We start from the raw sequence: 12391 nt of genomic DNA on the forward strand, positions 1-12391 counted from the left end.
CTCTCTTAAATGGTACTCCGTATTGGAAGTAAAGTCCACTCCTATAAAGAAAACTAACCAACAACCCTTCTCCACTACAAAGGGGAGTCAAACTTGTGACCTCAAGGGAGTAATCCTCAAGGCAAAAACCAACTCACCTACAAGTAGCAACTAACTTAATTTTATATAAACTTTCAACATTTTATGTTTTTTTGTTAGTGTTCACACTAGTTAAGCTTGCTTAGATGATGTGCATCTTAAATGGTATAGTTTATTATTTATGAAGCGATACTTGTGAGATGTTTCAATTTTAGACCATATTTTGTACACAATTATCTCAAAGCATAATCATATTGGATAAGTTGAAGTTACCATCCATCTACCATGCTCTTTTTTCATCCTTATTATATATGATACATTCCCTAGTTCATTTTAGCTCTAATAGATAGAGCTTTGTGGAAGGTTTGTTAGTCAACTAGAATCTAAAAAAGAATATATTGTTATATTTTACATTTAATAGACATTTTCTTATTTTTAAGAAAAATATAATAAATTATGTAAATAGGAGAAATTTATTTTGATAGACTCTATTAGTTATTCTTTTATTTGTATTTATATTATTCTATTATAATTATAAAAAATAAATAATTGACAATGCTCAATACGGCCAAATCACATTTAGCATATCATTAAATCTTTCTTAATATTCAATGTCCCTTGTTTAAGAAAAATAGTAAATTTTTTTTTTTTAATTAGGTATTATCACTTATTTTTTATTAGAATAAGTAATATAGATAGAAAGAAAAGTGCAACAAGCTGATTTAAGAATCATTTTGCTGTTCATCACCCGTGACATATAAGGAACTATTTTACTCTCTGCTTTCATTGATATACAGTATATTTTAAAAATCTACTGCCTATCTTCAGACAACTAAAACTACATCTTCCAATACCCACATCGTCTATTTACCAACCTTAAAACCCTCAAAGTTCACCAAGATGCTCGTCCTGAAACCACTATGCTGTGATAGACCTATTCCCCGCACTCTGGAACTGGTCAACACTTACCTTGTGAACAAAACTCTATAAAACACGCTCTTCCACATTACTCCAACATTCCAACGCTCGGTTTTCCCTATTTCCATAGCCAAGCTTCAATTGTCAAAATACTTGCCAAGCTTCCATTGTCAAAATACTTCCCAAGCTTCCATTGTCAAAACCCTTGTCATGACTTTAATCTTTTACCATCCTTATTGTTTCTCTACTATTGTCAAAACCTTTGTCATGGCTTTAATCTTTCACCATAGTTACTGTTTCTCCACTATTGATTTAGCAAGCCCCCAAATTATTCTAATACTTAGTAGGCCTAAAAATACCAGCTATAGGGTTCTGACAAAAGCAGGTTCCAAACACCAGCAGCTATTGAACAGGTTATTCCTCAGTTTAGTGAGCACATGTACGGATTCTCCAATTATTATAAGGAAGCAGGAATTTGGGTGGATAGCTCTTCAAAATTTCAAAGCCGTGCAAGCGACACTTGCATCTACAAAGAATCACTAACACGATTTCCATGTCGAAGAACTCAGCACAAAAAAATATATATATCGCAAATAGAGCAGAAAACAGAGCTCACACAACCACCAAAAAAACAAAACCAATTACCAACAGGGGGTGTCTGATTACTATTATGGTATTTATCATAGATATCATTCAATTACTACTTTTAAAAGAATCTATACAATGAGAACATGTGGATTAACAGTAGATCATAAATATATATATATTAAAAGTTGATATTTTTTAATCTTTTTGGTTGGTGATTGGTTCATTTGTGTATGCTACTATTCAGACATTTCATAAAGACTACTGAAGCGTTTCACCACAAGTACTAGTATTTTTAAGTGAGCAATTACTGATCCATGAATATTGCGAGTATAGGACAAACCCTCAATTGCCTACACAGATACACCAAAAAAAGGAGCAAAATCTGACATACAGTCTAAGAATTCTAAATAAGTGAAATCAACCCAGACAACGACTAGATGTTTTCCCCGACATCCTCGGAAAAGATGGAAAGTATTTTTATTGTTGAATAGCAGAAAATAGTAATACAAATCCTTTATCTTGTTGATTATACCTACCTCTGAGTGCATTAGAGTATCTCTCAGAGATACAGAACTCTTCTGTACAGCCTTCTATATTGCTGCACTAAATCAGAAAGAAGAGAACAACACTTTTCTGTGGATCTAGTCAATTTGGTAAACCATGTAACTTCTGTATGTTAATATTTTATGATTCTCTTTATATCTCTGCAGATTTTTTGGGGTCATTTATCTGTTTTAAATTTTAGTTTAACATTACATAGATTGAAAACATAAAATCTGAGACAATGAAGAGATGCTCATAAAATCTAAGATAGTAAAGAGATGCTCATTATTTAGAATTAATCTTATACGAAAAACATAGGTTTTCCTTCTTTATTATGAGGAGAGACCTTGTGGTGTAAACGTTCACAAGTTCACAGTGTAACAGGAATCAGGCCTTCCTGAATAGATCTTTTTACAGCATTCAGCAATATCTGCGTTTTCCTGCAGATGGAGGACCATAGAACATCAGGCTTTCCTCCAGAATCTCGGATTCTCCTAACCAACCTCGCAAATTCTTCGACCATAAAAGTTTCCTGAGGAAATTCTGTTGTAACCGTGTGCTCATTGGGCTTGGGGCCCCAAACAAGGTCCATTTCTCCAAACTTGGTGTTTGTGGAAGAGAGATATGATGCGGAGTTCTCCTCATAGGGAATCACAAAATCATGAAGCCGCAGATTTCCTTTAGATCCATGGATACTTAGGTCCATAGTCAGAGGACTGTGAAAAGAACAATGAAAAGTTGCCAACCTCCCATCTTGCCAAGAGAAAGTAGCCCCACAAGATGTGATCACTCCACCTTCATTCAAAACGGGCTTAGGATGTGCAATCACACTTTCAGGCATCTCATAATTGTTAGCCCATAAAATTGCTCTAATGCAATACCATCCAACATCACCCAATGCACCATGCGCATCCAAATCCGGCTTAACCCGGATGTCCTCTTCAAAGAACTTACCAGAACCAGCAAACGAGAAAGTGCTGTGGACCTACAAATAACCATAGAAATGCACTCCTCAGTCTTCACTAGTCAAAACATTTCTAAACAGCATATCAACACCTTTGTTATTTTATTTGAGAGATGTATTTTGGATTAGATTGTTTGTCATACTTTTGCATTAATGTATCGAATTACACTCAATGATATCTCATTAGAATGAGAAGAGTTGAAAATAATAAATGATTAAATGTAATTCAAAACTTATAATCAAATTCAAAAATACATCTCTTAAATATAATAATAAATTGTAGAAATTAGTTCACACTAATCATTATTTTGCTATCTGTAGAAAAAACAATTACTACCAAACAAAATGTAGAGAAATAAACCCGGATGACTCCATTTCTCTAAAGTGGAAAATGAAAACAGTGAAATGATTTGCCTACTCCAAAAATCCATTAATTTTTTTTTTTATCTATGACAGAGATTTTAAGACTGGTTATCATGGTTGTTTATTGGCTAACAACTATTTACAGATTATTTGTAGAGCTGTGGTCCCATAGTTTTTAATAATTTCTACACTAAAAATTTATAAACAACTTAACATTTTATTTAATATACATAAATGTGATTTCATATGATAAATATATAATATTTTATATTTATATCAAAATTGCATGGATACGGATACGGATACAAATATGGAAAGGGTATTGGGTACGGATAAGGTCATTAATTAAAACACCCAATATGGATACAGCGGGACACAACATTAACAAATAATACATATACATATACATATATTTAACATAGTTTTCTAAGTTATTGTAGAGATTTTGATTACTTCAAAAGTAATATTGACACATAAATGCTACATAAATATTTATAAGTTAATTTAACGCTTTGCAATTTGTAAACATAGTAGAGTTGCATTAGAAAATAACCAAAAAAACAGGTTGCTGAAATAGAAAAACATTTTATTTGTCTTTTATCCAGTGGAAGTTTTTTTTAATACTATTTTTTTAAAAATTGCTTTGATATATATATTTTTAACATTAAAGGGAAAATCTAAATCAAATCTTTAAAAAAAATCAAATCCCATAGTCTTTGGTACCGTTGGAAAATCAAGTTTATTAGGCAGACATGTGTACAATATTCGACGTGTATCCAAGCAATATTGGATACGTTTCCAAATTGAATACGGGGATACGCGCGCCCAAGGAGGGAAGAGGAGTTTCCGGCAATTCTGATTTATATGTTTTTCTTTTTTTCTGTTAGACATGTTTCTATTTTGATGATTACATATTTATATTAATTTAGAAACTTGTTGAAATAGAATATAATGAATTTTATAAAATTATTTTTATTAATTTATTTTTTATATATTTTTTAAATAATTATATTAATTTAAAAATCTGTAAATACACAATTTAGAAACTTGCTTCTTCTTTTTTTGGTATATATTACTAACGATAATTTTTTTTAGAGAATTTTGCATATATTACTAATTAATATTTATTATTTTATATTTTATAAAATATCGAAACTTAAAATGATCTATTAAATTATTTTAAAATTAAAAAAATTGATAATCAACTTCTTTTTTAAAAGATAAAATGAAAGATATGAAAAAATCATATGACAGACAAGGTATCAAACATATCTTTAGCCTCTCTTTCTCTTGTTTAGGTAGGGTTTTAAAAAATATTAGAGTGGGTGTTGTTGAGATATTTTTAGACACAATTTGCTTAAATTTAGAAATGCAGCTAAGCTGATAAGTTCAAGTTCTAAAATTTAGAGAAATTAGTAAAATAATAAATAAATAAACAACTTTTTATTCCCGCAACTCTCTTGTTCTATCAATTCTAACGATAGAACATAAAGTGTAATCCTGATGTTACAATTTTGAAAAAAAAAAACAATAACTTACACAGTGAATTTCAGGAGATCGACAACAATTTCAATAAACTTAGAAAATCCTTTCTTAAAAATTGTTTCCCTATCTATTTTTGCTAAGTACCAGAATTCAGTTATGAACTGGTAGAATAATTTTGCATCCTACTCAAATTTCACCCACCTGTATCTACAACCCCAATAAACAAAGGCTGCTACTACTGCGAAATAAGGGTTTCAATAATCTCGTTGCATTTTATATTTTACTTTATGAGATCCGGCATGTGCTTCCTGAAAATAATTTTGTAGTTCACCCGTAGAACCCTAGCTTTATTTTCATTTTAGCTATTATCGTCAATTCATTTCTTATCGACATTAAATTTTTTTTGAATGAAAACACATTTAATCACTGGGGTGACATTTCGAAATGAAAACCGGCAAAAAATTTTTTAAAAAACATAAACTAATAATTCATTTAAAGGGACGAAAAGGATCGAGTACTCACCGATTTAACGTCTCCAAAGAGTTCTGGATTTTGAAGGAAGGCCTTCATTTTGGGAGTCCTAGGATGATGTATCCACATGGTGCCATCCATTAACTGGACTCCATTTTTATCACAAGCCTCTATGATAGTGTCGAGATCTTCAACAGAAAGTGCAGGAGGTTTCTCCAGAAGAATATGTTTCTTCTTGTGGGCAGCCTTGAGAGCCCATTCAAGATGCAAAGATGTAGGCAGAGGAATGTACACCGCATCCACAAAGGGATCATCCAAAAGCTGCTCGTAGCTTCCATACGTCTTTACATCTGGAGGTAAATTGCTGGCAGAGGCAAAGCCCTTGGCCTTCTCAGCTGATCTGCTGGCAACTGCATAAACTGAGGAATCGGGTGTCATTCCAATTGCTCTCGCAAATTTTCTGGCAATGCCTGCGCATCCCAGGATTCCAAATCTAACTATTTTCTCTTCTGCCATTTTTCCCGCACAACAAAACCCTTGTCGATTTCCGTGTTAGGCTCTGCAAGTTCAATACACGTTCAGGGGATAATCGTCTGCCTTTGAGAATGGCGCTTGAGTTGCCACGTGGTTCCATCAATCTCCAGATGATTTTTCGATTGTCAGTTAAAACTTTTTGAATTGTTTTTTAACCATAATTGATGTTAAATATTTAAATTGCATTTTTAGAAGTGTTCCAAATTGACAACTTAAAAAACAGCATTTTTTTAAGGAAGAAAAGTTGAGGAATAATCCTGGGGCTTGGGCTCTATATTTAAGGAGCTGGAGGTCCCATGATAATATTTTGGGGGGGCTAAAGTTTAATTTCGAATCTTTTCCTATTAACTAGGAGCCTCTATTTTTTAGTTGAGCGGATGCAAAAGGGGGGGCTAGAAATAGCCCCTACTATTTAGGGAAGAATTATGCCACTTGGCAAGAACCTACCCTTCATTTTCCCTCCAAATTGAAATCATCCTACCAAAAATTCTAAAAACAACAATTTATATTTTTAATATTTCCTTCAATTTAAGAGCTAATTTTTTAAAACAAATTTAAATGTCATGCCATGAGACCGCTCCCCTTTAAATGTTCCTAAAAAAGCTCAGCGGCACTCGCTCTATTTTTAAGCAAGCGAGTGCCCATGGGACCCCAGCCTAAGAATATTTGAAAGTGTATTTACAATTTTAATGCTTTTTTTGTTTTTTTTGTTTTTCCTCTAGAAGTTGTTGTCATTGTAGATGTATATAGGGGAGACAACTCATTAGTCGTCCATGTTCTAATGACCGTTGTGTCTAGCATTACCATTCGTAAAAAGTTCCAAAAAATGATAGCATATGTACCAATAGCCACTCACACATGTATTAGTAGTTGCTCATTTTAAAGCTTTCTTGCTTGTTGATTGGTCCATTGTGCAAAAAGTAACATTCTTGCTTGTTGATTAGTCTATTGAAGGGTGGGCATAATGAGTTTTGCGCGAATGTTTTAAAAAAAGGATGATATCCTATAGGTCTACCATGTCTCTCCATAGTTGGGAGGATGTACAAGTTCAATTTCATTTGGCCCCTCAAAACAAAGGTATGTTTGAATTGCTTGTTTTCCTCTTACCAGGAGAGCTTTTGCATTTATTGGAGTAACAAGTCTTACACAATAATAGAAATACTAGAGGAGGTTCCCATATACTTTCTTTCATTGGTATAGGCCTCGTCAAGGATATCAATGGCTTTTACTCCTCTTACCTTTGGTGGAGGTTTTGAACTAGCATTGGCATTTCCAGTCTTCTCATTCAATGAGGAGATTGAGGTTTATTACTATTCAGTCTAAAATTACATAACCTAAAACTATACATTTTGTTTAAGTGTATTATTTTCTCAATACTTACCTTTAGGTTCTCATCTTCACTATTTGGCATCCAAGACCCTCATTGCCCTTTTTATCATCAACTTGAGTCCTTGCTTCATCTCTTTTGGTTTTGTCATTGAGCTCACAATTGTTGGGTTTAGAAATATGATATTTTCTCCCAATTTTGTGTTGTCACGTTCTCTTGGAAAATGGTTCTTCTCAGTGATAATCCTTCCCTTCCTGTCCCTTTCCTGTAGCTTTGGCACACTTTCAAAGTGGAGATTCTATTTTCAGTCTAGAAAGATAGAAATGTGATGGTTTTTTCACACATCTTTATTGATATGAATGTCTCCATATTTGCTAAAGATTTTATTTATAATAATTTTATACTTCAGATCTAGGTCCAAAAAGATAAGGTTTCCCTTGAGGCATCATATTTACAGGAACTTCTCCAACATTGGGGAAATGCTTTCTACATGGTGGCTAGGGTTCCCCTAGAGGCCTCCACTTTTGGTGGTTGTTCCACTTCTTGTAGGTGGTTGTTGGGACAAAGTTCTTCTAGTAGATAAGAAGATTCTCAATCATAGTTGTCTTATTATCACTCTTCCCAATGCCAATTTTCACCACATGCTCCTATAATGCCACCTCAATTTTGAGGCTCCCCTTAGGTTGGGCTCTAGTTAGTGGAATTACTTGGGCTATACACACTTCTGTCCATTGGACTTCTCAAGATGATGATTAAGGTTGACCTTCTTCTAAAGGCTTCCCCAAGTTGGTGTTAGTGATTTTTGTTGGAACTAAAATTGGAACAATTGTTATGTTGTCATTGATGTCAAACCTTACTAGTAAGACATTTGCTAGCAGTGTAAAGTGCTATATTATTTGATTGATGAAGAGGATTTGAAAATAGAGTTAATAAGGTGAACTAGTAAAGTGATTGAGTAAAGAGGAGAAAATACAATGGAACTACAAAGGGCACTTGATCAATAAGTATTTGACAAGAGAATGTGTTGTTTGATAATTGTATTAAGTGAAGAATAAAGATCAGTTAAAGTGTAGAAGAGATGATTGATGTAACTCAAGAAGTTGTGTAAAACACTAGTTTGACTGAGTAACAGGTTACTAGGTCAATGGTTATGCATTACTGAGTAGAAGATTAAGAACTTAAGTATTAGCCAAGTGATGGTAATGACCGAGCAAGACGAAGGCAAACTAAAGTTATGACTGAGCACAAAGACAAGGATAACTTTAGTGGCTAATATTTGCCAGTTGGCTAATCTCACTCATCAAGGTTCCCAAATTTGGGTAATTTTTTGCACTTTTTGGGTGTCCATGTCGCCTACACTTTATCAAAATTGGGTCTCATTCTTAGGCCAATCGCCAATAATAATACAAAAGTATTTGTATTTCAGTGATGACTTCGCCAATGGAATCTAGTTTTCCTACATAGTAATTTTTTTTAAAATACCTAAAATTTTCAAGGCTTGTCTTAATTGATCTTCATATTCACCAATATTTGGTAAAAAATTAAGTTACAGTACAAATTAAGTATGTAGATTTGACATGTGTGTCTATTCTAAAGACTTTTCATGGAACATTTATCCTTTCTCACTTTGCCACGAAAAAGATTTGATTGGGGACACATGTCTTTACTTTGGAGAATTTCTTTAAACCTTGGTATCCTTTTAAAAGATTGTCTTGAAATAGGATTTAGGTCATTGATTTAGGATCATTCAATAGTTAAAAATAATAGGGGTGCTCCCCCCAAACCACCATTCAATATTTTGGAGGGAAACTATAATGATAAATGTAGGCTAAATTTAACCTTAAAGTTTGATAATTAATTAGGCTTCATATTCAATGGATAAAAGTGGGCTAAATTTAACCTTAAAGTTTGATAATTAAAGTTTCAAGGAAGGATAAAACAATGAACAGATTCAATGGATTTGACCAAACCCTAAGATCTATGGTTATGTTTAAGTGATAAATGATTAAACCTATCTACTTAAGGAGGCATGGGAGATGTTTTACAATGTTAGTTGGCTGGTGAATTTGTGAAGAACAAGTAATGAACAAGAGTTGTAGAGAATGAGAAGTTGGTGAAAGAGAGATTGCTTGAAGTGTTTCCAATCAAATCAAAGATGGAGAATGTTATGAAGATTGGAGTCAATGAGCTAAATGGAGATTTGAACATGCAAAGTGAGTTGTAACTTATCAGATCAACCTAGCTGCTACTTTCTAACCATTGTGTTAGTAAAATCCTTGAATCAAGGTTGACCTAACAATTGTATTATAAATCCTTTAATCAAGGTGACATTTTGATGAGATGTTTTGAAGACCTCTAACCAAACCACTCCTAACAGGGTGATTAAATCCTTTGACAAGGTCACACCTAACAGTATGTTTAGTATCCTTTAATAGGGTTAGCTCTTAACTGAGCTTGCTTCAAAAGAGTGAAAAAGTGGTAGCATGTTACTTGGTGTTTTTTTTCAAATTGGATTTCCATGTTAAATCCTAAAGTCATATTTGTGTGAATTATTTTCATGTTCCATGTTATTTACTGTTATATGTTTCTACAAATGGCTAACACTAAAACAAATTGTTAAGTATTGATATGAATAAGTTGAGTCACTGATGATTTTCTATATAGTGACTGAGTGGATTTATGAGTGTGATTAAGTTGTTAAAAGTTGATTTGGTACATATGGACCTGAGGATAACTAGTTCACCCCCTCTCCCTCTCAGTTATTCTAATCATTCTAACAATTTCCTTCCGAAGGGAAGACAAGGTGAATGAGGAGGAACTAAAATTGGAACAATTGTTAAATGTCAAACGTTACTAGTAAGATATTTGCTAATAGTGTAGACTACTATATTATTTGATTGATGATAAAGATTTGAAAATAGAGTTAATAAGGTGGACTAGTAAAGTGGTTGAGTAAAGAGGAGAAAATACAATGGAACTACAAATGGCACTTGACCAGTTAGTATTTGACAAGATAATGTGTTGTTTGGTTATTCTATTAAGTGAAGAATAAGATCAGTTAAAGTGTAGAAGAGATGATTGATGTAAGTCAAGAAATTGTATAAAACACTAGTTTGACCAAGTAACAAGTTACTAGGTCAATGAAGAAGTTAAGCATTACAGGGTAGAAGATTAAGGAACTTAAGTATTAGCCAAGTGATGGTAATGACCGAGCAAGATGAAGGTAAACTAAAGTTATGACTAATCACAAAGATAGTCAAGCAAGCCAGTGTAAGCTGAGCAAAACATATCAGTAATGACCAAGATACTCAGTAATGAACTAGCTAAAGAACATAGTGATGAAAGAGTGTCAACAAATTAATAGTTTGAGAAAGAATCAAGATCTGAGGTCGACCCAGTTGAATTTATGGAATAGTCAAAATGTGTTAGAGATGAGGATTGATGATCTAGCAGATTTAATGCATGAATTAAGTTTGTTAAGCAATCTTAGGTGAATATTCAATGAGAACTTTCCAAAAGTTTCAAGGAAAGAATAAAAAGGATAAAATGATAAGCAAATTCAATGGATTTGATCAAACCCTAAGATCTATGGTTATGTTTACACAATAAAAGATTAAACCTATCTATTGTAGGAGACATGGGAGATGTTTTACAATGTTGGTTGGAAAATTTGTGAAGAACAAGTAATGAACAAGAGTTGTAGAGAATGAGAAGTTGGTGACACAAAGATTGCTTGAAGTGTTTCCAATCAAGTCAAAGATGGAGAATGTTACATGAAGACTGGAGTCAATGAGCCAAATGGAGATCTAAACATGCAAATTGAGTTGTAATTTATCAGATCAACCTAGCTTCTACTTTCTAAGCATTGTGGTAGTAAAATCCTTCAATCAAGGCTGGCCTAGTAGTCATATTGTAAATCCATTAATCAAGGTGACATTCTGATGGGATGTTTTGAAGACCTCTAACCAGACCACTCCTAACAAGGTGATTAAATCTTTTAAAGAGATCATACCTAACCGTGTATTTTGTAACCTTTAATAGGGTTGGTTCTTAACCAAGCTCACTTCAAAAGAGTGAAAAAGTGGTAGCATGTTACTTGGTGGTTTTTCCCAAATTGGATTTTCACGTTAAATCCTAATGTCATATTTGTGTGAATGTTGTTTTCATGTTTCATGTTATTTACTATTATACATTTCTACAATTTGGCTAACACTGAAAGAGAGAGTTAAATGTTGATATGAATAAGTTGAGTTACTGATGATTTGTTATATAGTGATTGGGTGGATTTATGAATGTGATTAAGTTGTTTGAAGTTGATTTGGTACATCTGGACTTGAGGATAACTAGTTCACCCCCCACCCCCACGTCCTTCCTCTTAGTTATTCTAATCATTCTAAGAATTTTCTTTCAAAGGGAAGACAAGGTGAATGAGGAAGAAAATATTAACGGTTGAACATTTCCAGACCTTGAACTAACTTAAGAATCAACTAGACCCTCCACCTCCTTTGACTACTAGCTTGGTTGCTTGAAGATTTCTCTTTTGAGGGCATACCACTTTTTATTTTTATTTATTTCTTTTGGGCAAGGCCCATTGTTACTATGTTGTTTAGTTTCTCTTAAATTTTGTGCTCTACGCATATGACTCTAGGGCTTACCCCACGTGACTTGTAGGGGTATTTTTTCCCTCTCAGTTTCATTTTCTTTTGTTCTAATTTGTTTCTTAAGTTACTATAATTTGGTAGGATCTTTCATCAAAAATATTAATATAAAAATTTATAAGTATATTAATTATAATATATATTTTTGTACATTTATCAGTTCATTAAATTATTTAGAGGTCATGCAAAAAATAGATTTAATGAAATAAAATCCAATCAAATGTCTTCAATCATTCTAAGAAACTTAAGAAAGATTATTGCAGCTGAGAAGTCTTAAATAGAAAAAAATGTGTAGATGAGTAATATGATATAATTGATTGTTATTTTGTAAAATACAATGATTTAGTGGTAGAACATTTATAATATATTAGAAAGAATTTTTTATAACTTCAATTTGAACTAGAAACATTCAACTAAATACAATATGTATAAACTATGTAAACAAAGAGTAGACATGAAATT

General features: G+C 32.8%; 1 protein-coding gene across 1 annotated transcript; it reads right to left on the bottom strand.

Moving 5' to 3' along the window:
• Positions 1-2390: 2390 nt before the first annotated feature.
• LOC149536283 (putative oxidoreductase At4g09670) lies at positions 2391-6068 on the bottom strand. The gene is made up of 2 exons (XM_089805265.1): positions 5462-6068; positions 2391-3112 (listed from the first exon to the last, which is right to left on the bottom strand). Exons 1-2 carry the CDS (start codon positions 5924-5926, stop codon positions 2498-2500), a joined length of 1080 nt encoding a protein of 359 aa, XP_089661391.1. The 5' UTR covers positions 5927-6068; the 3' UTR covers positions 2391-2497.
• Between the last annotated feature and the right edge of the window lie 6323 nt (positions 6069-12391).

This window comes from Cupressus sempervirens, chromosome 10 (genome assembly GCF_028749045.1).
Source record: "Cupressus sempervirens isolate cs-2001-9-10 chromosome 10, ASM2874904v1, whole genome shotgun sequence".
Classification (NCBI taxonomy): Eukaryota; Viridiplantae; Streptophyta; class Pinopsida; order Cupressales; family Cupressaceae; genus Cupressus; species Cupressus sempervirens.

Excerpts from the sequence above, each read along its gene's own strand:
- LOC149536283 (XM_089805265.1), bottom strand. The coding sequence starts at position 5,926 with ATGGCAGAAGAGAAAATAGTTAGATTTGGAATCCTGGGATGCGCAGGC. Across the intron at positions 3,113-5,461 it reads TCTTTGGAGACGTTAAATCG|GTCCACAGCACTTTCTCGTT; the intron begins GTGAGTACTCGA and ends GGTTATTTGTAG.